This window comes from Protopterus annectens, chromosome 11.part0 (genome assembly GCF_019279795.1).
Source record: "Protopterus annectens isolate FY-2018-M chromosome 11.part0, PAN1.0, whole genome shotgun sequence".
In the NCBI taxonomy this organism is placed as follows: Eukaryota; Metazoa; Chordata; order Ceratodontiformes; family Protopteridae; genus Protopterus; species Protopterus annectens.
The window spans coordinates 543,129,108-543,155,906 of NC_056745.1; the positions used below are offsets into that span (position 1 = coordinate 543,129,108).

At 42.7% G+C, this 26,799-nt stretch overlaps 1 protein-coding gene across 1 annotated transcript in view; it reads right to left on the reverse strand.

The window, feature by feature from the left end:
- CAND1 (cullin associated and neddylation dissociated 1) overlaps nt 1–26,799 on the reverse strand; it is a 2,253,229-nt gene that overhangs the window by 2,038,068 nt on the left and 188,362 nt on the right. Inside the window, exon 6 of the mRNA XM_044088050.1 lies at nt 2,885–2,990. Within this exon, the coding sequence (XP_043943985.1) occupies nt 2,885–2,990 (106 nt within the window). The remainder of the gene's footprint in view (nt 1–2,884; nt 2,991–26,799) is intronic.

Here is a 26,799-nt window from a genome sequence, read left to right on the forward strand (position 1 = left end):
GCATCTTATATACCCCTGGCGCACTGACGTCAGGGAAGAAGCGACAGCAACTGACGCCGGACCAAGACTTTGGAACTCAGGCCAACAGCGGGACCGCCTGACAGCAGGATAACCCGTGTAATGACTGCAGCAGTGTAACACGATGAACATCTGGCAATTCAATGCCCTAATAGCAAGAGTTGTAGAGGTATATACCTTTTTACCCCATCTGTCCAAAGCTCTGGAATCCCTGTCCAAAGGGGTGGGATTCTTGGCTGTAGCCGCCTTGATACCTTTAGGCCCCTGGGAAATGATCTCTGGGTCAGCAGTAGGATTCTTGAAAAGAAACTTGTGAGCATCGGGTACTCTGTAGTACCTGTCTGGTTTCCTAGGGGCAAGAGTTAAAGTGTCTGGAGTAAGACTTGATTCCATAAAAACATCATCCACAACATCCAGGACAGGGGGTATAGCTAAAGGCCTGTGCTGAGGCAACTCTAAAAATTCTCAGAGTCTCTTTCTGGACTGAGGATAGTCTTGGCATTCCCAATGGAAATGCTCGCAAAGTATGCAAGGTTTCACCAAAAGAAAAATCCTCTGGAGGGGAAGCAGAGGGAATGGGAATAGATTCCTCTGCATCTGAATCCTCATAGGCAGATAAGGGCACGTCTTCATAATCAGAAATCTCAGAGTCATAGGACTCTTGGTCTGTAGAAACTGAAGGGGACTGGATTCTGTCTCTCTCTCTGCAGGGGAAGGCTGACTTCCCCTAATCAGCATAAGGTCTTCAGCCAGTCTAAGCATTTGCTTTTGTGGCATGGGAGCATGAGCATGCGCTTTGGTCATCTGTTTTCTAGGCACAGTGTGTCCTCTGGAACGAAGAAACTCAGTAGTTTTGGTTAGAAGTCACCGGTTTGATTCGAACATCAGTAGAGCGAAGAACTGCCTCAGAAGCTGGTGCCTGCACAGCGGCTCCAGACCCATCCAAGGTAGACATCCACATGTTTCATAGTCTAAGAAGCATCTCGTGGCATACCGAACTCCGAATGGGTCTCAGCAGAGGCCTGCAAATCCACCGAAACGGGCCATCAGGGGCTGTGAAGCCGCCTCACCGAGGACCGGAGAACTGGTGACTAGCTTAACAGAAGCATCGTTGGCAGTTTTGGACCTATGCGGTCTGTCTCCGTCTTTATCCTTATGTTTTTTTCAGAATATCGGAAGTCGGATGGCTTACCGAAGCCATTTCAGAATACGGAGATAGAGAGAGAAATAAATTAGCGACAAAGAAAGCCCGACGACAAATGGTTCGAGCGTTAAACAAGGCACAAAACAGACAGTGAGGGACGCCGTGGTCTGGGCCTAAATAGGTGACGCAGTAAGAATTAAAATCGCAGTGAGGCATTTGCTTTCCACAGGCAATACAATTGTTAACTTTTTCTGACATCGGTTAGAGCAAGAAAAAAGGATCCCCACAACAGGGTAACAGCTTTAGAAGACTTCGGGATTATTCAATTCGAAAACGAAAATTCAGGTAGCAGCCGACCGGCACTTGCAAACTGCTTCTGCTTCGGGCTCCTCGGCAAGAAAGACTGATGTAATGGCGTCAGCTGCCTGTTTTTATACCCCTGATGTCAGTCCATGAGCGACAGCATCCGACGCAGAAATACTAAGTCTCTGGTATTCGGGCTGACAGGGTTACCTGCAGGCAGATAACCAAGTGTGATGACTGCAACAGTGAAACACGAACATCTGAACAATTTATGTAACAGACTGAAGACTGTTATAAATAATGCGCGTAAATGGACAAAAAATTTTATGTTTTCTTTTCTATTAATGTAGGTCTGCCCATGTCTTAAGGGATAATTTAATAAAGGTGCTAAAACATCAGTTATCTTCTCCACAAAACTTCATTCAAGCTAGAATGGGGAAGATCCCTGCTGCAAGAAGCCATGCTATCATCGACATGTTAGAAAACTAGCTTTCAGTAAATCCTCCTGCCTAGCCTACTGAATCTTCTCCATGACTTTCCTACATATAAAAGTGAGACTACCAAGGCCTGCAAACATCAAATTCCTTGGATACAATTTTGTGCAAAAGCACTCTGTGCCATCCTCAAGCCAGGCAGTACTACTCTAGTTTAAGGACATATTTTGTGTTCAGCCATTGGCTCAGAAATTTCTTACTGTTAAACTCATTCAACAATCTTGCCATCTATGCCAAGCATAAAAACAAGACAATTTGCCTGTTCCTTGCCCCAGTCAGTCTAATGGGTAAATTGTAAACTAAGAGAAAGATGCAATTCCCATTTTGACTTAACAAAACATACATACATAAAATAAGATGCAGTGACTGAAATGGCACTAAGTGTCCATGGCTCCGATTCATAGACACAGTGTTTGTGAATTATGATAGAGATGGACGGGGACATACGATTACAGTAGTCAGCTGCTTGCCAAGCACATTCAGGTTGTTTAATAAACTGTACTTTAATTTACAGTTCTGGTGGAGCTCGTTCAACCAAATACGAGGGAGACTACAGATTATGTGCATCTGAAAATCAGTACATCAGCTTTCACATGCACACAGAAAGCAAAGTAGCTGGAAGATTGCCATGTGTTTTAATTCAGACTGCACAAATTCAGAAAAGGAATTTCCCCCTCTAAAGGATGTGATCTAAAAAGTCAGTAAAACTAAGTTTGTGAAACTGAGTCCCTCTCCCACGCCTATCTAATACATTGTTTTTATACTATTAAACTATTTTGGGGCTGCTAGATCTTATGACATGAGCTTTAATCTCAGACTGCTCTGAGTGAAAGCAGATGTGGTGCTGTGTGTGTAAGACTCCAAAAAGTACTTTGAGAACACCACATCCATGGCAATGCAGAATGAGACAAACATCAACACTTACCTCCTAACAAAAGATTCAAAAGCTTGAATGCAGTATTCCCTAAGCTCATCATCATCAACACTGCAGAACTTTACCACCAAAGGAATTATCTTCTCCAGGTATTCACCTGTATACAAGTAAACACGCATTACACGTTTTAACTGCTTATATGTATGAATATCTTCCAACAGTATACTACATCACCTTTAATACCTTATTAGCAGCAGCAGCTATGCCCTGGTAATACTTTCATGCACATGATAAAGATGGTTTAAATATCTACTTGGTAATGAAAAAGCTCTAAACAAAAACAAAATGTAATTTTGTAAGATGATAGATCTGTGTTGTATGCTTCAATCTTCCTCAACTGATGAATCTTTGGATCTGACACTGGCCACACTACAGATGCCTGGATCTAAGGCACAGGCTTCTAAACTTACCTCTCTCTGTGTACTGAATTACCTCAGATCAAGTTTGCCCACTTACTACAGTTAAGGGCAGCTATACCCCCTGCAAAAGGAGAAAAACCCTGCCTGAATATAAAGGTATACCTGGGACACAGACCATATCTGTAAAATGACAGGGCTCCGGTGAGATAATGTGGTCACTAGAGAGCCAAGAAATTATGAAAGTAAAATATGGTATGGGGAGGGAAAGCTGAGAAGTATGAAACCAAATAACACGGATTTATAATTACATAACTTTTACATCTCATGTTGTCTCTTACATCCAACCTCAACTGATAGGACAGTCCCCCAGCTACTCCAAACTGGTGGTCTCATAGAAGGATATTCCGGAGAATGGCTGCACCAAATGCTGTGGATGTACATTGCAAGTCCAGTTTGTAGTGAAATATAAAATCTAATAGTCTTGTCCTAATGTAAAAATATATATACTAAACCAAGTCGCTGCTGTGCAAATTTCATCAATGGGAACATTCAAAAAATATGCTGTAGAACTAGCAATTTTCCTAGCAGAGTGAGCTCTGGGAGTGCCAGGCAGATATGAACCCTTCTTATATGCATGATAAATGAAATACAGTCAGAGAGTCATCATAAGAGTAACTTTTGAAACTCATTTTCTCCTCAATTTGACTGGAGAGAGAGAGACAAGCACACAGTCAGTTTCCTAGTAGCTTTACTACAGTGCAGGTAAAAACTTGAGCTTCTGATGCACATTCAGAAGTAGCAGCATTTACTCCCCTTTAATAGGAAAATGAGGGAAGACAACAGAAGATTGATGTCTGGGTTTAATGACAATTCTGAAGCCACTATGGAAAGAAAGGAGGGGTTGGTCCTAAATGATACCCCATCCTTGTAGAATACTAAATATGGAGGTTATAAAAAAGAACCTAAAGTTCTAAAATCCTTTGAGTGGAAGTAACAACCATTAGAAGCATCTTACAAGAAAGATATTGTGTGGTGGCAGGCTCAAAGAGAAGTCTCAGTAATGCTTGAAGGAGGACAGCAATATTCCTGAGGGATGTTGGAGGAGAAAGATGCCCCTTAAAGAGAGCTCTAGATAACCCTCATGGAAGCAATGAGAGTTTACTTCTCCTTTATGTGAAAATTTGAAATAGCAGCCAAATGGATTTTGATGGTAGAGTAGCTAGCATTATTATGAAAAAGATTAGCCAGAAACTAAGATAGCAGGGAGAGAAACATTCACTAGATGACCAAACAGAATATCTTCCATTTACTTCTACAGCCTTTTCTGGTAGAGTATTTCTGTGAGGACATCAAGATATGTATGACCTGTAACAACAGCCTGTATTGTAACTATCACAGGAACTGGCAAAACTATGTGGTTACCCTGAGGGCTGCAATGTCCATTCCAGAGGGGTTAAAGAGAAGGTCTGGAACTGGGTGCAGCACCCATGCAGGGTGAATCAGAGGAAGCTAAAGATAGGGAAGCCGTATCTGTCAAGACCAAAATTAGGATCACACTTGTCTTGCTCCACATTGCTTTCTGCATGAATTTTGGCATAAGAAGAGTGGGATGATATCGATGAAGGAAGCCTAACAGCCAACTGTGGGTAACAGCATCCCTCAGGGACTCCCTCCTCTTGAGAGTTCAGGGCAAAACAACTATTGCACTTTGTACTGGAGGGAGTAGTAAATAGGTCGCAGCTGGGTTGGCTCCAGCAGTTGAATAGTTGTTACTCCACTGATGGAGTAAGGGAGGGACAAAGGATGAGGGAGAAAGGACTGCTCAAATTGTCTGCTCACATACTGAACTTTCCCAGGATGTGCATTGCTATCAGAAAGCAGTGGGAAGACATCGCCCACTGCCAACCACTCATGGCCCCTTAAAATGGGTAAAAGAGTGATCCCCCTTACTTGCTGATGTACCAAACCACTGACGTGTCTGTTGCAATGAAAATCACACATCTGGGGAAGCAGTCCTGAAAGGCCTAAAATGCTAGGAGGAAATGATCTCCTCTCCAGGACACTAACGTACAGACTGGCATCCGTCTTTCCCACGAAATGCCCTCAACCCACCCTAGCTGGGATGCATCAGTGGTCACTGTGGCTTGGCAGAATGGTTGAACAAAAGAGCGAATGCGACAGACTAGCATGGAGTTCCTCCACCACTGAATAGGACTTATGCAAATGTGGGTAAGGCACATGGGAAAGTTTATCAGTTGAGATCTTTTTGACCACTGGACTGCTAGTGTCCATTGTAAAACATTAATGTAAAATCTGATGAGAGGAACTAAAGTGATGGAGGCGGCCACTGACCCCAAAAGGCACAATATGCAGCTGTCAGTGGCTTCTAATGAAAGAATACGGTCATGGGCCTTATGATAAAGGGTGGGAATCCTCTAGTCTAGTAATCTAGCTATCTGCAGCTTGGTATTCAGATGGGTTCAGATGAACATTAGTTTGGACCGACTGCAAATTTGGCTGTCATGCTGAGAGTTATCTGCAAACTGTATTAACTGCAACTGGCACTGCAATAGTTCTACAAGTTGAGAAAAGACAGGCAAGTGTTTTTATTTCTTGATCTAACTTTAAATTAATTTTAAAATTCATTTTAACAGATAGCTCCTACTTTAGGTAAGGTCTTTAAACCTACATTGGTGATACCAGTACAAAGTTAAACTACATTTTTGCCATTTTAAGTGGTCTAACTATTGTTATTAAGTCCAGGTTTCATTCTTGTCTACTGAGTTTATGTCAAGTTAGTGCAGGACAGTGCAGCTGTGCAAGGTGAACAGTAGATATTCAACTGATGACTGCTGCAGTACTTTTAGATAAATGGGTTATATCCTGCCAAGGATATAACAAAGCCAGCCATCCTCCAAAGCTTCAAGGCAGCTTCTACATACCAAAACTGTTCAGCAGCTCAAGATGAGATGACTAAGGGACACGTTTATGGGAGAAGCCCTTTAGAGCTCTGCTGCCAGCAGAGAGAGGAATGCCGAACCCTGAAAGGGCAATGCTATCACAAATAAAAATAAAGGTCCACACCCTGGCATAAAAAAACACACCAGAAAACAAGGGGGAATGGAGGGGGGGGGGTTAGCTACTGCAGCAGGGATCATTCAAGCACATACTATTATGAAAAGGTCAACTTACATTAACTATACAGTGTACTTTGATTACTTCTGCAGCAGCCTTAGCTATAACAGAAGACTACTATAGCTAACTATATTTGGAAGAAGGAAGGAGAAGGGTCCAGGAGCCCCTGGAAATGGTCCTAGAAAAACTTGATCTAGACCAAGAGAAGGAATCAAACTTACAGTGCTATGTAAAGGTATGTACTGAGGGCCAAGTAGCAGCTTCTACAATCCAACCCTTTCCAAAAAAACCCTACATGAAGCAAGGTCCTGGTAGAGTGGGCCTTGACCCTGTCTAGAATATTTGTCACAGTGAGTATAACAAAAGGTAATAGCCTTAGACAACCATTTGGAAATAGTCTGTTTTGGCACAGGTTGTCCCTTCTTACCTTCACATGAAATGAGCAACTGATCCAAAGATCTCAAAGACTTTTTCAAGCTAGTACCAGAGTTGTCTATGGATATACAATGTATGGAGTATCCCCTCTCCCTTGTTTTTTAGGTTCAGAAAACAACACACGGAGCTGTGGACAGTTTGGCTTAAAGTAAACTCACATACCTCTTTACGCATAAAAGAAGGATTAGTTCTCAAAGAAACCATGTCCCTATGCAAAATGTGGTAGGGTTGTCTAACCATAAAAGCATGCAACTCAGACATCCTTCTTACAGAGGTCAGAGCAATCAGTAAAACTGTTTCCCATGTTAAGAACTTTACGTCAGCTAGATTAACTGTTTAAAATGGAAGCATTAGCTTCTCCAACACAAAATTAAGATCCCAAGGAGGTGTTACCGGTTTACTTGGAGGGCTCTTATGCAAAACCCCTTTCAAGAACATTTTTGACACAACATGCCTTGAAAAAGGAGGATCCATGGGCAGACATGCTGAAATGGCAGATAAATAAACCTTGATAGAGGAATAAGAAAGCCATACGATAGTATTGCACACACCTACTTTAAAGCCAGAGAAAAACTAGCCCTGAATGGGTGCTGGTAATGCTGTTAGCACCAACTAAAAAAAAACTTTTCCGTCTGCTAATGTATGATTTTCTAATAGCAGGCTTTCTTGCCTCCATGAGTACCTGCTGCATGCCTTCAAAAAACAGTTGCCTGAAAGGAATTAAGGCTTTATGAACCAGGGACTCTGTTGAAGATTAGTGATGTTAGGGTGCTTCAAACAACCCTGTTCTTGTGCGAGTAAATCTATTCTGCAAGGAAGCTTTTCCTTCCTTAAGACTATTCCTTCCTTCCTACTCTCTCTTGCAGGGTGAAAGGGTTCACTAGAAACTTACACACATCAGTCTCATCCAAATAGGCATTTTCTAACTAAGGTTCAGCTTAAAAGCAAAGCCATATATCTATCATGTGTCTATCTTCCCCCAGGCAATAACATCAACACATCAGAGGCTATCCTCAGCTGGCTCTCAAGTAACTACCCCCAAGAAACCATTATACTTGGAGATTTTAATATTAACTGGAACTCCTGTATATCTGAGCAGCCTTCTACTCATATCAACTTATATGGTTTTACCCAAACTATAACATCCCCAACCCGCACCGATAAAACTAACAACAAAACTAGTACCCTTGACTGGATACTCACTAATACCCCCCAACTAAACTATAAAACAGGCACCCACCCTGAGGACATAAGTGATCACTTGCTTACCTATTTGATCAGAACAAAAACTGTCATCCTAAACTCTACCATCTGTAGAACTATTCGCACTACCAAAAATTTTAACCCTGCTCACTTTCAAGCTGAACTAGTCACCTGTGACTGGTCACCCCTGAAATACCTCCCAATAGATAATGCCGTGAAATACTTTAACTCTAAATTTCTAACCATTTTAGACAGCCATGCCCCATTACGCAAAGTTAGAATTAGAACCAAACCGGCACCATGGCTCACCAAAACGACCTAACAAAAAATCCTCCAAAGAAATAAACAATGGGCCAAATGGCGCTCAACAAAAAGCTCCTCAGACCACCTGCAATTTAGACAGCTAAGAAATGAAACAAAAAAAGCCATATTAGCCGATAAAAGAAACTACTACTACCAACTACAAACCAACCAAAATAATCCCCATAAATTCTGGCGAGGTATCAATAACCTCCTACACCCTGGATGCTCAAGTACTCCCTCTCCCTCTGGCTCTGATCACAACAATCCCATCCAAATAGCTGACTCATTTAATACTTTTTTTCACTGAAACCATACAATCCCTAGCCAACCAGCTATCCCCTAGCATTCCAGACTCTGCCACAACCTTTACCAATAATTCTCATCAATTTCATTTTCAGCCAGTGCCCACTTCACTTATCTGTAACCTCATACAGAAAAACTTAAACCCACTACCCTCTCTGCTGATAAATTACCTGCAGAATACCTGCAAAAAGCTGCTAAGTCATAGCCTACCCCATATCCATCCTCATTAACAGAACTATTTCTGAAGGATCTATTCCCCTAATCTGGAAAGTCTCTCACATAATGCCCCTGCATAAGGGCGGTAACTCCAAAGAGTTGTCCAATTATAGGCCCATAGCTATTCTATCTCCTTTGGCAAAAATAATGGAGAAATGTATACACATACAACTGTTAACCTACCTACTCTATCACAATTTATTAGCACCCTGTCAACATGGCTTTAGACCATTTCATAGCACCACCTCTGCTCTCTTATCCTTCACTAACCATATTAACAGTAATCGTAATACTGATACTCTATCCTCAGCTGTTTTTATTGACCTGTCCAAAGCATTTGACATGGTGAATCACCACCTCCTTATAGACACACTCAAAAACCTGTCATTGGACAACCATACTATACAGTGGTTCCAATCATACCTACATAACAGGCAACAAGCTGTACTATGGGAAAATACTTTATCTTCCCACGTCCCAGTCACTCTAGGGGTCCCGCAAGGATCTATATTAGGCCCATTACTCTTCTCCATCTTTATAAATGACCTTCATTCTGTAAGTCCTCAAGCTGACTGTATCCAATACGCTGACGACTCCACACTCGTATGCACTGCTGCTTCTCAATCAGAACTTCAGTCACTAACCCAAATGACCTTTAGTACAGTTGAAAACTGGCTCCTACAAAGATGTCTTATCCTTAACCCCAAAAAAACAAAAATGCTACTATTTACCCCCACCCGCAGAACTTCCCCACTTAACTTTACTATTACTTCAAATGATGGAACTATAATATCTCCTGAATCAACCAAACTACTCGGGGTACTAATAGATAACAACTTGTCCTTTGAACCTCACATTAATAACACCATAAAAATAGTAAACAAGAAACTAGGTTCCCTCTATAGAATAAAACCCTTTCTTACATCTCCAGCCAGGGTTACTATTGCTCGTACCCACCTCATCTCTACCTTGCTCTAATGCCTCCCCTACCTATACCAAAATATGTAGAAGTAATCTGAGTAAACTTACATCCTCCTACAACAATATTGCCAGATTTGCAGCTGGGTCCTCCTATAGAACTCATCACTGTATCAATCTGAATCAGTTAGGATGGTTAGAGCTGCCAAATTTAATACTTTTCAATCAATTAATAGTAGCCCATAAGATCCTGTATTTACCTCAAAATACACCCATACTTACATCCCTAGTCATCCCCTATAATAACCTCAAGACCTTACGCTCAGCTAATAACCTACTTGTACAAATATCAAAATCCAACAACTTAGCTGGTGACACCTTGTTCTCCAATACAGTATATAAAGCCTGGAACATCCTCCCAAGCCAGCTAACCTCAATATCCTCTGTCAGCTTATTTAAAAGCAAGCTTAAACCCTACCTCAAATCACACTGGCTATGCCCCTGTGTTAACCCAGACTAAGTACCTAACTATTAACTAGACTCCCACAATTCCTAGCCTCCCATGATCATGATCTTGTGTTGTCGCACTAATTTTTAGTGAGCTTAACCTTCCTTAGGATTTTTTCTCATGTAAATAAGTATATATTGTGGAATAATCAAACACCTTCATATAGTATCACAACCTATGTGTTAAATAACACCAGAAATCCATCCTTGTTTGCTGTTCTTCTATACTCTATTGATCTCTAGTGTTTTTCTTTCTTAGGTTTTTGTGAGACCTTAGTATCTCATCATAAATTACTAGGTGTATCTAATTTTGTAATATGTTATAAAGATTTGTACTACACCATTTCTAATACAAATATATTAGTCTTTTTCATCTATTCTTAGATAAATTTTTCCTTTTTCCTACTGAAATATAAAATATATAATCTTAGGCTTGTACTATAATTGTTAAACTTATGTACCAAATTATACTGTTATTGTCTTTGTCTTGACCTTTTATGTTGTAATTTGTGGAGCTTTTCTCCCCGGGCCTCCACTGAAAATGGACATATATCCAGCTGGACTAGCCCGGTCAACAAATGTAAAATAAAAATAAAATAAATAAATTTTGAATCCATTAAATCCAACCACCATTTAATTAGGACAAACTGATGTCCTACTAGATCACTGCTGTAATATTCTTGAAAGAAGGTAATGTCCTGTCCCGGGCAGCCCATAATTCGTCCAGTACTGAAAAGCTTGAAAAAGGATCTTGTTTGTGCTGTTCATCTTATTTATGCTCCTTGTACAAAATGTAGGATATAAAAGGGACATACAGACTCAACTACCCAGAAAGAAAAGTTGTGTAAAATCTTACCATAACCATACATGTCCTTCTCTTTCATGTTGCAGTATTCCACAGATGGGTTTACCCTTCTTTCGCGTGCTTCCGGACAGTGACCCAAAGTTTTTCAGTCCCTCCTGGTGTGTCGGACATCTGACAGGAACGTGGGCCATAAGTGACATCTGCACGCAGCAGCCCTCAGAACAGAAGCCCTAGTTGGAGTCTGTCCTAAATGGGGATAGCTTGTCCAGTGCCACCCAGAGGAGCAAGTGAAACCTGACAGGAGGGTGGGAAAGAATACCACATCATGGAACAGGACAGCTATGGTTATGGCAAGATTTTAAACAACGTTTCTGTCCTATTCCTATGTTGCAGTATTCCACATATAGGTGAGTGGAACAGCTCATTAAGAATGGGGTGGTGGGTCTGGTAGAGCTCTCTAGGAATCCATGGAGGACAGCCCTGGCAAACCCTGTTCTGGCCCTAGAGATTTGATCCAGCTTGTAGTGTTTGGTGAAAGTGTGTACTGAGGACCAAGTAGCAGCTTCAAGGATAGTGTTAGTGTCTAGTCCCTTAAAAAAAGGCTCCTGAAGAGGCCATAGCTCTTGTGGAGTGGGCTTTAATAGATCCCTGCAATGTTTTTCTGGGGTACAGGTAGCAAAAGGTAATGGCCTTGGAGATCCAGGCAGAAATGGTCTGTTTGGCCACCGGTTTCCCTAGAGCCCTAGGGTGGAAAGAGACAAACAGTTGGCTAGATTTCCTAATAGACGGTTTTATGGAGGTAAAACCTCAACTGTCTGTGCACATCTAGGGTATGGAGAACTCTCTCACTATCCCCTGAGGGTTAGGAAATAAGGTTGGTATGTGGATGGACTGGTTCAAGGATGTCATTCAACACCTTGGGCATGGAGGGGTTAGACCTGAGAAACCCTGTCAAGATGGAAGATGAGGAATGGTGGGTAAACCATCAGAGCTTGTAGCTCCGAGACCCTCCTGGCTGAGGCAAGAGCCGCTAATAAGACAGTTTTCCAGGTGCAGAACTTTAAGGAGGCTTTAGCCGCTGCCTAGAAGGGAGCCAGGGTGAGCTTTTCCAGTACATACTTGAGATCACATGGAGGAGGGGTTGGTTTCCCGGGGGGGGGGGTCTAAGATGAAGTACCCCTTTGAGGAAGAGCTTAGATGGTAATCTGGATGCTAAGGGTGGATCCAGGGGGAGACGGGCAGAGATAGTGGACAGGTGTGCTTTTATGGAAGAGTAGGCCAGTGCTGACTGCAGTAGTTCACACAGGTAAGACAGGATTAGAGGGATGTCTCTTTCCAGTGGGTCCACCTGTCTTTTATGACACCTTAAGGAAAATCTTTTCCATTTAGATAGGAAAGACTTTCTAGTACTGGGTTTCTTGGCCTCCTGCAAGAAATTGAGCACGTCCTCGTTGTACAGGTCTCTAAAAGGGATTAGAATCCTATCAGCCAGGGTGATGTTCAAAGACTGCCACTGTAGATGTATCTGAGACCCCTTGTTCTGTGCGAGTAACTTGTGCTGATTGCTCTTGGACAGAAAAAGTAAGAGGGGGAACCAGTGCTGTTTTGGCCAACAGGGGGTCACCATCAAGATTTTTGGGTTGTCCTGCTGAATTTTCAGCAGCACTTTTTGAAGAGATGGGAAGGGGGGGATGCATACAGACATTTCCCCTTCCACGAAATTGAAAAGGCATCTGTTGCCAGTGCCTTGGGGTATGGTGTTCAGGTGCAATAGCCAGGAAGTTGTCTGCTGATGGAGGAGGCGAACAGGTCTAGTTGAGGTATACCCCACTGGTGGACCAGGTCCAGGAAGATCTCTGTGAAGCATACATTCATGGTTGTTTGAGATGGTCCTGCTGACAGTCTGCCTGGACATTGTGAAGGGAGGGGATGAAAACTGACTGTAGGGTCATCCACTGGGAAGGATGTTCTGTAGAGTATGTAGGATTTGGTGTCCTCCTTTTTGTTGAGATACCACAGGACAGTGGGTGTTGTCCGTGAAAATCTTGAGTGGGCCTTGGTGTAGGTAAGGGGAAAAGGCTTCCAGAGCAAGGAGGATTGCCTTCATTTTCCTGACATTGACTTGCTCTAGGTTGTGTGGGTGTTGCCACAGACCCTGCAACTGTCTTGTGCCTAGAGTTGCTCCCCAGTCCAGGACTGATGCATCTGTATGCATGATCTGGGTTGGTGTGAGAGGAAGGCCTGGGTTCATGATCACTTGCGAAAGCCACCAGTGAAGTTCTGGTTTCAGGCAAGGTAGAAGGTGGACCCTGAATTCCAGGAGATGAGAGTGCTGGGTCCAGAATGACCAAAGACACCATTGTAGCTTTCTCATGTGCAGTCTTCCCAAAGGAAGCATGAGTATAGTGGTTGCCATGTAACCCAGGAGCCTCAGGCATTGTCTTGCAGTCAGTTCTGATACCTGCAAAATTCTGAGCAGGTGGTCTGTCATGAATGCCACTATCTCTGCTGGCAGGAAGGCCTGCATGAGGTTTGTGTGAATCCTGCACCCTAGGAAAACAATCTCCTGTGTGGGCTCCAGATGGGACTTTGGGAAGTTTATCTGAAAACCTAGAGACTGTAAAAGGGTCAGAAAAAACAAAGTGAAGGAGGAGGGTCTTTGGATTGTCCTCTTGGATCAAAAGATAGTCTAGGTAAGGGAATATATGGATTCCCTTTGTTCTGCAACAGGCAATGACTGGAGCCAGACATTTTGTGAATACCCTTGGGACAGTGGAAATCCCAAATGGCAAGGCAGAGAATTGAAAGTAGGAAAAGCCTGCCAAAAATCTCAGGTATTTCCTGAAGGTGGGCATTATTGGGATGTGTAGGTAAGCATCCTTTACATCTAGGGTCACCATGAACCCATGGGACAGAAGCAGAGGGAAGAGAGTGGGAAGGGAGAGCATCCTGAAGGTATGCACCTTGAGGAACGGGTTTAGCAGTGATAGGTCCAGGATGAGTCTCCACAACCCCCTCTCTTTTGGGTACCAGAAAAATCCTTGAGTAGAAACTTTTCTCTCTTGCTTCCAAAGGCACTGGTTCTATAGTGCCTTGAGACAGTAAAGTTTGTAGTACAGGTTTTAGGAGGTGGAGCTGACTGCCAGGAGGTTGAGGGGGAACCCGTTCTCACCGGAGGGGAGATCCAGCACATGAAAAAGCCATTCTGGATGATGGACAGAACCCATTTGTCTGTGGTAATGTGGGACCAGGCAGGGAGACAGTGAGAGAGTCGGACAGACAGGGGCAGGAGGGTGAGAGCGGGTTTCATGAAGGTAAGCAGGTAGTCAGACACTACCTGCCTTATCCTGAAAGGGAGTCTGCTAGCTAGGGGCTGGGGAAGCTATAGTCGGAGGAGTTTGCTTTATAGCAGGTCTCCTAGGTCTGGAGGGAGGCATCTGTGCATGTTTTCTGATTAACACGAGTCTTGGTCGGGTAGTTCTTATGGAACTTTGGTATGGGAGAAACTAGCAGGTGCTTAAGGTCCTGTATTTATTTCCCTTTCTGCTTTAAAGATTTGAACAGATCTGCCACATTGGAACCGAATAACCCAGAGGGATCTACGGGGAGCATCAAAGAGTTTTGCCCCGAAGTCATCAGTCAGAGGCTGAAGACGAAGCAACTGTCCTAGCGGAAGCCCCTGCAGCATCACAGCTACACCTAATGGAATATCTGTTCACCTGGGAAGTGAGAGCTAGGAGAGAAACTAGAGAAGCTTTGGATGGACAATCTGGGATGTCAGCCAAGTCTTTAGCGGCTTTCTCTAGCAGGGCTACAGAGTATTTGGCCATATGAGTCTGGTAGTTGGTGGCCGTGAAGGACACAGTGGCAGACGTATACATTTTATTGTCTAGGCATTCCACAGACTTACTATACTTAGCAGGAAATAAGGTAGTGGTAGGGAAAGGTTTAGTAGCTCTATTGGTAGCAGCAGAAATACTGGCTGGGTCAGCAGGGGGCACTTGAGGAATCTTTCAGTTTCAGGCACTTTGTACAGCCTCTGTCTGGTCTGTGAGGGGCAGGGGGCTGTGAGTCAGGATTGAGGGATGCAGATAAAGCCTCCAAGAAGGCCAGCAGAATAGGTGGAACAGCAGAGGGACTGGGGGAGTCCATCTGTATGAGGTCATACAACTTCTGTACTTCAGTCATGACAGAGGAATCCCACAGTGGTCTCTCACTTTCCCAATGGTTTGTAAAGGTCAAATCTTCCACTGGTGAGTCAGGATCAATAGACTCTTCCCTCTGGGAAGCCTTACCACAGGGGAGAGGAGATTTGGGTGGTGTAAGAGAGGGAGTCCTCTGAGGAGTCAGAATTCCTCTTCTTCCCTGGCACAATTCTGAGGCCTGGGGCTGTAGCAGGGCTCCCAGCAGTGGCAGGCCGTAAGGCCATGAAGGCATTGAAGATACTCCGGGTGAAAGCTTGCCAGTCTGGGGTGCTTTCAAGCAGTAGAGAAAGGTTTTTTTTTTTTGTTTTGTTTTTTCTTTAAAGGCCCTCGCAGGCATCCGTCCTGGAAAGGACCTCGGGCCTAAGGCAGGAATAGGGTCGGCGTGTTGAGGAACCCGCAGAAAAGGTAGGTTCCCCTTTGATGTCTGAAACAGACATTGGTAAAGCCTCTAAGTACGTGCCGCCCACTCGGGATTGTGTGGCCAATTTCTTTACCAGGCTGATGTCAGCCACAGGCAGAGGTATGGAAAATAGAGTCACAGCCAAAGTAGAAGGCTGCATGGTTTTGGGCGGTTCTGTCAGGGAGTCGGAAGCACCTTCCATCCTTAGTGCAAGCTGCTCAAGACACTGGTTCTCGAAGTAAAGGTTAAGGGTCTGTAAGCAGCGAAGTAGGGTTTTAGGGATTAACGCCTTACAGAGAGGGCAGTTGTCATGGTCATGTTCCCTTCCTAAGCAAAAATGGCACTGGTCGTGCATGTCTGTGGGGAATCTGCCAGCCACACTTACCCCTTCAGGATGACATGAACAAATGTTAAAAGAAACGAGGACTGAAAGGTGGACCTTAAAGACATAGGTGACTTTCAAACTCTTGACCAGACCCAATTTGGCTTTAAGGGTAGATCATATTTATTAAACCTGATGAACTTCTTTGAGAATATCAGCAAAGCCCTGGATGAAGACAAAACCATACATACAGCCTATCTTGACTTACCAAAGGCTTTTGACACAATCCTCCACTCAGGCATCATTGAGAAACTCACCTAGCTGGGAATTAACCCATATGTCATTAGATGGGTAACCAAACGGCTCACTGATGGAACTCATACAATCAAAGCTGGGGATTACACCTCAACCAGTAGACCAGTTACCAGTGGTGTACTACAAGGACCTGTGCTGGGCCCCCTACTGTTTGGGATAAATTTCTTAGAAGTCCAGGCAAAAATAGATGGCTGTGGTTTACCAAGTTCGCTGATGACTGCAAACTGGGTACAAGCATGGCGTCCCCCAACGATGCTGACATACTTCAGAAAGGGCTTACATAGACAAATGATTGCTGCCAAAGCCACGGATTTAAACTAAATGCAAAAACATGCATTACCATCCCTTTTGGCAAAAGGTAGTCCCTGCAGATTACAATATTAACAGTGCCATCCTTAGCTCAAACCCTGTGGTGAGAGATTTGAGAAGGCAGGTTGATAGCAACCTTAACTTCGATCAGCAGGTGTCGACAGTGATAAGGAATGCCTTCTACATTTCACATCTCATAAGTAAGGATATCGCATCCAGAGCTAAGGACTCTCCTGTACTCATCCCTCATCAGACCACTAATAGAATTTAACACTCTTCTGTATGTACCTCACCAGAAACCTGCAGCAGGTGGACAGACCACAGAGGTTTCTCACCAAAAAAAATTCAGGGCCTTCAACACATGACCTACATGGAGAGATTGAAGGCCCTTTCACTGTACTCTGCATTTTATAGGATGCAGAGAGGCGACTTCTGTCTGGTCTACAGAGCAGTCTTGGACCCTGCCCTAATGGAAATGCTGCATATCATTAATTCAAATGGGACAAGATTCACTTGCTCTAGGGATCTTAACCTAGCCTGCGACAATAAACAGGACATGCTGGAAAGACATAAGTCTCCCAGAGACTGTCGCTCTTCTGGAACAAACTCCCAATTCACGTAAAATAGAGCTCCTCAATGACCCTATTTAAGAATAGCCTAGACAACTGGCTAGGAGACTGTAAATTTACCCTGGGTGTGTCACCTATGTCCCTCTTAGAGAAGGGCAGTCGGTGCTGATCATAGACTTGCACCTGCAAATGTAGACCATACAACTTTGGTCAATAAGGAAACAAGGGTACAACATGGGGCCCTAGGGCCAATAGCCTAGTAACCTCTTATGAACCTCCCATTCTGTTTTTTGAGCTTTTGTATTCTCCTTTCTTTGAAGAGTACTGCAACAGTGATACAGAAAGACATAGTACAGTTGTGTAAAATCTTACCTTAACAGTAAATGCCCTTTTCACTGCAGTAGTATTCGCTCCCTCCCTCCAACCGCCTCTTCTTTATTCTGCCTTCTTTCCTTCTGGATGTGCATGGACTCTTGCCCTGTGAAGATTGTTCTCTCCTGGTGCAATTCAGTTCTGGGCAGTTGCATCTGTACGTCCCTTTTATGCCCTACAGTTTGTGTGAGGAGCATAAAAAGGGCATACGGTGCAAACAAGATCCTTTTCAAGCTTTTCAATTCTGGCTGAGTGACAGGCTGCCCGGGATGGGCATTTCCTTCTTTTAAGAATACTGCCACAATGAAGCGGACGACACTTGTTATGGTAAGATTTTACACAAACTGTACTTACCCCACCCTCTGGCCTTGTACTAGAAGTTCACTGGAAACAAAATATACACAGTAGTCTCATCCAAATAGGCAGTCGGTCCACTCAATCCAACCACCATTTAATATGGACAAACTGTCTTCCACCTCTGGCCTTGTGCTTTAAGTGTTAAAGGCATCCAAGTCTTCTCCATATATTTCAACCTGCATACTGACTAGTCTGAAGACAAGTGCTTCAGTGTCCAAGTTTGTAAGCAATAGCCTTATAGTCTTGTAAACCCTCCTCCACTGACATACTGCTAGTCAGCTTTTACTCTATTCTCCCTAATAAACACAGACATTTACTCTTACTACTCAAACTATTTCTTTCTCTTATAACTTTTCTTCACTTTTAGACTTGTTACTCCCATTATTTATATCCTCCTGTCTTTAGTGGAATTGCATGCATTCAAGGAAGTCACTCTTGGTCCCCCCCCCCCTCCTTTATTTCTCCATGCCAAAGACGGTCACTAAACCAGTTTCAGCTCTGAGCTAGTATCAGTGCAGAGTCAACACTGATTCAGTGTACTCAATTATCTCTTTAGTAAATAGTACAAGCAAATACTGTAAACTCTCAGTTAACCAGCACCCATGAGGATTGGTAGATGGTAGATGCCGGATGACTGTAGTTTCTAGTTGCGAGTTACTATAAAAAAACAGGCCTGACTAATTCTGTGCCCTATACTATTTGGTTTGACTTGTTCTTAGGTTGGGGAGAGAAGGAATTTATTCCTATCTTTTCTTTAAAACTCTAAGAACATAATGTATGTTTCTGGGTGGAGGGGAGGGATAGTATAGCAACATATTAAACTTGCACTGTACTTCAATGTTTTTATCTGGTTGCTTGAGTTCTGGTTAACTGAGAGTTTACTGTACATAATGTACATAACAGTGATGTCTGCAGTTTGAACACCAGTCTATAAGCTGTATTTTTATGTAAATTATAAATATTATGGAAGCCTAAAACAAAGAACTTTGTTCACTACAATAATTACATTTTCTTATACCACAGTAGTTCCACTGGTACTTTCTCCTTTAAATGTGCTCAATTGTTTTTTTTTTTTTTTTTTTTTCAGCATTCCGCTATCTCCCTTTCTTAAGTTTATTTTTCTTCTTGTGTAACCTCTGAGTTCTCAGCCAGTATTTTTCCAGAGCTGATCTACAGCATTCTGGCTTACCTTTTCTCGCTGTTTTGCTGGTCTGTGGGGGATGAGGTAGGCTTTTGGACTTTGCATTTCAAAGTCCATAGAAGCCTCATTACATACAGTTCAAACAGCCAAGTGTAATTTTTTTTTTTTTTTTTTTTTTTTTTTTTACTGTTATCACCATTAGTCAGGTCAAGGTAATACTGGATTAACTCTCCTACTAAAACTGTGCCCAGCCCTAGAACAACAAAACCAAGGCAGTCATATACTAGCACAGAGGCCTTTTAAACTGCACTGTTCCTTTTACTTATCAATCAGCAGATTTGTGGCTGTTTAGCCAAGTCACTGACTGTTTTCTAAGTGTTCAAGCCTGGAAAAACTGGAATAAAAATACAACTCAAAATCCCTCCAGCAATTTAGACATCTTAGAAACCCTGCAAAACTCCATGTCAAACAGGATAATCACACATACTCCCTCCTACCAACCTACAAACATATAGACAACCCAAAACTTTTTTGGTCTTCACTAAAACTACTCAATCCCAGCAAGACCAATATGACAGATTATCCCACAGTTTATTTCTTATTTTATACAATCATCATCATCTCGGACACCAAGATATCTGCCCCCTCACTCTACCCCTATCCAACTAAAACCACACACAGCTCTTCAATTTTAGTCCAGTACCTACCTCACTTGTAAGGAAGTCGCTCCTTAAACTAAAAACTACTTCTGTAGCTGCAGACAAACTACCATCAGACTACCTAGAAAGAGTCCCATCACTCTGGAAAAAAAATCCTACATTATACCACTGCATGAATGTGGCACATCTACAGATTTCTATAACTACATACTGATAGCAATTCTATGCAGCTGACGCAATACCCAACCTAAAATGACCTGCTCTCAGAAACAACATGACTTTAGACACCAGAACAGCACCAGTACTGCTCTACTACATTTTACCAATATAATAAAGCAACATAGAAACAACAGTCCGCCTGTGTCCACCATGTTCTTAAGAATGGTCAAAGGCATTTAATACGGTCTCGCACCAGCAACTGCTTGTTCAACTCTCAATAGGACTGTCGCAATACTCCTTGTTGTGGTTCTTTATTTCCCTAATTGGAAGGCAACAAGCCGTTAAATGACGGCAAACCTCTCAAACTATCAATCAGTTATTACAGGTGTCCCTCAGGGCTCTATCCTGGGTCCTCTACTATTTAACGGATTTATTAATGACCTCCACACCTCTACTCACCATGCTAGTTTAGTTCAGTATGCAGAAGACTCAACATTAATGTGTGGCTTTAACAATTAACCTCCAAGATATTACCCAAAAATCTTCCTCCTCTGTAGAAACCTGGCTCAAAGAATCAAACCTCCTACTCAACGGCAAGAAAACGGAGTTAATGCTTTTCCTCTCAAAAAGTTGCCAAAATCAAAAGCAATCTTTTACCATAAAGTCAGCAAATAATCCCATCATTGAAACTGTAACAGACAGTTAACGTCTAGGCATTATAGTAGACGACCATCTCAAATACGACTAGCATGTACTGCACAACATTAAATCTTTAAAGGATCAATGGATTCCTTAAAGATACTGCAAGAAAAACCCTAGCCACCACCTTCTTACTGCCAACTCTCTTATATGCCACTATCCTTACAAACACTAAAAAAAACCCTGCCTCCTGCTACAATAAAATAGCTAAATTTGCCACCAGTTTCCCTCATAGGACCCACCATTGTTTTAGCTTAAAGAAATTAAACTGGCTTGAACTGCACAACTGTCTAAAATATTCATAACTGACTACAGCACACACAATCATCCAGAAAAATGTCCTGCACTACAAAATTTATTACTACCCTACTGTCCAGCTAGGGACCTCCATTCTAGTAGCAAATTCTTATTACATACAAACAAGTCAAATAATGTTACAGGAGACTCGCTCTACACCCAGTGCATTGCTAAACTCTGAAAGAGTACCTCCATGCAAATAAAACTCTCCAACAAACTTAGTAGTTTTAAACCACTGCTTAAACATCTTAACCAATCCTGGTCCTGTATATGCTCATCACAAGATTAAACCTTTTTCACTGTACAATACTATCCAAACACTCTTTAAACATATTATCCTCAATCTCTTAATGAAATGACATTTATATACATAACTGCTGCCTGTGCAATCCACTAAGTTACACGTCTGCTTTCCTTTTAGTAACGTCCACCTCTGTAAAATCTTAGAATGAGTATGTATAAATGCAACTACTGTTAGTGTATAGAAATACAACTTAGTATAATGTAATGTCCGCAAATCGAGCTCTTCTCCCCGGGACTCCAGTGAAAATGGGTATTACCAGTCGGACTTTCCCCAGTAAACAAAGGCGAATGAATAAATATGAGCAGGATTGGAATTTAACTGTTTAGTAGCAATGCAGTCAACTAAGGCTATAGCCGCTGGGTCATGTTTGGCAGAAGTGTATAAAAATTTAAAAGATGGAGGAATTTTATACATTTCTCCTGCCTGCCTTTTTAGGGAAAGCTGGCAGACTATCAGGAAAATTGCAGGCAGTAAGGCACCCATCCTCTAAGGAATGGGTGTAGATTTTGGGGAATCCTTCAACTCCTCCTAAATATTTTCTGATGGACTGAGAAACTTCAGTGTTCTCCCACTGAAAACACTGACATTCTAACAAGTCTCTCAGAAACAGAAACCCCTACGGGAAGAATCAAACGAAGGTCTCTTCTCAGTCTGAACCAGAAATCAGAGGACAAAACCCTGAATCCATTTCCTATATCCTCCTAGCTTTCTATTCAGATTCAGAATCTTGAATCTCTTCAGGAAGAGACACATTAGTCTTGCTTTTACCAGAAACTATTCAACAAGAAGAATCAACAGTCGAATTACACCCCGAGACAGTCCCAGCAAACTACTACTATCCAAAGGAATTTGGGGAAGTGCAGTTACAAGTTGGGTTTTCTGTCCCTTTTTAATGTGGCCAATCATGTTACTTTAAAGCAGCTGCTGAGTCTCCAGAAAAGGCACAGCATTCTAAAAGGAAACTTTTCCTGTTCCCTCTCCCAGGACTGAAAAATTGGTTCACTTTCCCACTAAGTAGACTCCAATGGCTGCAGAGGATGAGGCTAACCCCCCAGTCCAGTGGCTGTAGGTGCTACATTAGAGGGGATGGATGATCTGAGGTGCAACAAATGGCCACAGCAGAGTCACCTACCTGCAGTTAAGGCAAATTGTTAGCCTGCTGTGAAGCAAAGGCCATTTTAACTTTTTCTTTTTGTGGCTGGAAGGACTGACAATATGCTCCAAGCTCAAGCAGAAAATGGTGCCTCTTTCCCAGGGAAGACAAGCAGCAAATGCCGGTAAAACTACCAGTCCACAAAAGTTACTTTTCTGATAGAAAAAAACACATTAAAAGCACTTTCAAAACACTAAAGCAGCCCCACAATGCAAAATTAAAATATGTTAACAGTTTACACTACTTCGAAACTGGCAGATAAAAAAAACTTTACTGTCTCGAGGCAGTCCATTAAAACACAGCACTCCTTGCTTAAAAATAAATTTCTTAAAATGGAAAGTAACAAAACATTAGTAAATATGAAAAATGAAAGCCTTCTTTTTCCCCAAAGGGAACTTATCTTCCCAGCAAAGGAAAGCACAAGCCAACTGTCCATCCTCAAAAGCTTAAGAGCAGGATACTCTTGGGCTGAAGGAAAACTTTGAAAAGATTTGTTCCCAAGTGCGTCTCTTAGTCAGCTCATATCTTGCTGCTCGATGGTTTGGAAGCATGGCAGGTGCCTGAAGCTTTGGAAGCTGTCTGTTATATTCTTGGCAGGATATAACCCATAATGGAAAGGCTACTGCAACAGTGATCAATATGAAAAATATTTGTCTTTGCATTGGGCAGTTCCAATCTGCTCTGACCTAAGGATCTGAGATTTCGAAAGTTGCTGTTTGCTGTGATTTTTTTTTAAATTGCTGCAACACTGTAATGGTTCTACAAGTTAGAGAAAAACAGGTATGTGTACCCTTTTGCTGACTGCCCCCTATGAGTATGACAACATACATTCCCCCTCCCTCTCCTAGTTCACTGGCTGTTGACATTAGGATCATAGGAGGTTACTAGGCTAATGACCCTAGGGCCCTTACAAGCCTAACCAAGTTCTACCCTTATTTCCATGATCAGCAGCAATCACCCCTGTACAAGAGAAACAGGTGGAACCCCTGGGGTGACAGAATACTTGTGTAAAATCTTACCATAATCGTACATGTACTTCTCTTCGATATGCTGCAGTATTCATCACATTAGGGAGTTCACCTCCAGATGACTTGCACGTCTGTCCGGTATACAAAAGTCTACATGCTACTGCGAGGTACGTGCTACGCCACACATCACCCCACATACATCAGCCATAAAGAGACATCTGGTATAAAGCGGACATCAGCATGCACGAACTTCAGAACTGAATGCTGCCAAGCACCAACCTGAGCCTAGGTGAGAAACATGTCACCAGGAGGAAAAAGGCAAGCATCCGGGGAAGGCAATACTGCAGCATATAGAAGAGGAGGACATCTATGGTTATGGAAGATTTTACACAACTATTGTGTCATTGTATTAATATGCTAAAATATTCATCACACTAGGAAGAATGTGCTAAAGCTCATGCTTGGAATAGATTGGAGGGAAGAGGAGGAGCAGAGGCTTTTTCTACAAATCCATGTAGAGATGCTCTGGCAAACCAGCCCTGGACCTGGAGAGGACAGAGTTTATAATTTTTAGTGAAGGTATGAACAGAAGACCAAGTAGCTGCCTCCAGGATACAGCAAGTGTCTAAGCCTTTAAAGAAAACCCCACAGGAGGCAATTGCGCTAGTGGAGTGTGCCCTCACTGGAGAAGAAAGGATCTCACCATTAGTTAAATAGAAAGAGACAGCTTTAGAAATCCAGGTAGAGAGAGTTTGCTTGGAAGCTGGCTGACCCACAGCCCTTGGGTGGTATGACACAGACAAGCGTTCAGATTTACAGATAAGTTTGGTTTTGTCAAGATAGTATCTGAGTTGCCAGTGCACATCCAGTGTGCAGAATTCTCTCACTGGGCAACTGAGGGGAAGGAAAAAAAGGTAGGAATGTTAATAGACTGATTAAGGGATAACTCATTTATCACCTCCGGCATAAAAGAAGGGTTGGTTCACAAGGATACCCTGTTTCTATGAAAGATTGTGAAGGGGGATTGAACATCACAGCTTTTAACTCAGAGACCCTTCTGGCAGAGGTAATGGCCACTAGCAGAACTGTTTTCCATGTGCAGTGTTTTAGGGAAGAGCAGTTTGCTGGCTCAAAGGGTGTCAATGTAAACTTCTCTAACACAAAATTGAGACTCAAAAGGAAGAGATTGGTTTCCTTGGTGGTCTAATATGAAGGACACCTTTAAGTAATAGTTTAACCTCTAACCTAGAGGCTAAATGAGGGGACAGACAGATAAGTTGAAATTGCTGAAAAGTGAGCCTTCACAGAACAGGGCAGCCCACCCTTCATAAATTCACACAGACAGGACAAAGCCACTAGGACATCCATTGACAGTGGCTGTAGGTTCTCCTTGCAACACCGCAAGGAAAGCCTTTCCCATTTGGAAACGTAGGATTTCCTAGTAGTGGGCTTTTTGGCCTCCTGCAGAACTTGAAGCACATCCTCAGAAAATAGGTGTCTAAAGGGAAGTAAAATCCTATCACTCACAGAGCCAAGTTCAGGGTTGACAGCTGTGGATGCATTAGGGATCCCTTATCCTGTGCGAGTAGATCCATCCTGTGGCATAGCTGATGAAGATTGTCCCTGGCTAACTGCAGGAGAAGTTGGAACCAGTACTGCCTTGGCCAAAAGGGAGTCACCAACAAGTTTTTTAGCTGATCCTGCTAAATCTTCAGTAGGACCTTTTGGAGGAGAGGCAAGGGGGAGCATGCATACAGAAACATCCCCTTCCAAGACAATGATAGCATGCCTAACTTCCAGGCCAAAAGATGTGGGACCCTGGCTCAAAAATTTTGGAAGCTGTCTGTTCATGGGGGAGGCAAAAAGTTCTGCCTGAGGCATACACAAACGATGGATCAGGTCCAGAAATACATCCCTGTGCAACATCCATTCGTGGGATTGGCTCATGGACCTGCTTAATGAGAATGCCACCACATTCTGAGAGTAACTTGACCTTTGTAAGGCTAACTCCCAGGCATGTATGGCTAGTGTGCAGAGAAGGTAAGACTTCATACCCCCCTTGGTTTGTTTGGATCCTGTAGCACAAGAAAATGTGGCCTTGCAAAAGGGGTCAGACAGGACTTCTGGTAGTTTATAGTGAAGACTAGACTCTCCAGAAGGGACATAGTGAAGGAAAGATGCTCCTGAAAAAGGCCTGGGGACTGTGCTTGGAAAAGATCACAGAGATAAAGGAAGATCTGAATTCCCTGCATTCTTCAGTATGCTATGACTGGAGCCAAACATTTTGTCTAGACCCTTGGTGCCATAGAGAGACCAAAAGGGCAAGGCACAAAACTGAAAATGCAAGGAAGCAACAGAAAAACATAAAAAAATTTCTGAACTGAGGGTAAATCTGTCTGTGAAGATATGCACATTTTATGTCTAAAGACATCATAAATGCCTGGGGGAGAAAGAGGGAAAGAGAGGGCAAAGTCAGCATTCGAAAGGAGGGGACTTTTAGAAAGGTATTTAAATGGGAAAAGTCCAGCATGGGTCTCCAGGGGCCACTCTTCTTGAGGATCAAAAACATCACTGAGTATAAACCTTTCCCCTTGTTGGGAAGAGGAGACCTCTTGAATCAACCCCTGAGAAAGAAGATCTGAAATGACCTGAGGGAAGAATATCAATTGATCCCTTGGCGGTTGTGAGATACCTCTGAAAGAGGGGTAAGTTTCCCAAACCATGAAATATCCTCTCTGGGTGATGGAGAGGACCCAAGAGTCCTAGGTGATCATGTTCCAAGCAGTGTGAGAGAGAGAGACGAAGGGACAGGGGAGTGGATGGCTCTGGAGGCAGATAGTCACAGGCTACCAGGCTTAGGCTGGGACTGAAGGGGCTGTTTTGGAGCTACAGTACATGGGGCAGATTTGGATGAAGCTGGTTTCCTAGATCCTCTTTTCATTTAGAGGAAGAATGCATGACAGGCTTTCTCACAAAGGCAGTCTCTGCTGGATAGTTCATTTGGAACCTGGGGACTGGAGAAAAGCACAGTTGTGTAAACTTAAAATAAATGTAGATGTTCCAAGTGTATTCACTGTTGCAGTCATAACATTTGGGTTATCTGCTTTGCAGTAGCCCTCAGTCGGCCTGATTAACAAAGTATTTGGTCCTGCGTCGGTTGCTGTCCCTTCTTCCATGACGTCAGGTCGTCAGGGGTGTAAAACATGCAGCAGACGCCAATACATCAGTTTTTCTTGCCCCAGATGTCAGGTGCCCCCCAAATAAGGAGCTATATATATATATATATATATATATATATATATATACACACACACATATATATATATATATATATATATATATATATATATATAGATAGATATAGATATGTATATATATAATTTAGAACACAAAAAATATACCTCCAAACAAAAGCAAAATACACCAAAAGGGCTTTTAAGCATAGTAAAAGAAAGTAGGTATAGTAAGAGAAAAACAGGGGGCTGGAGGGTGG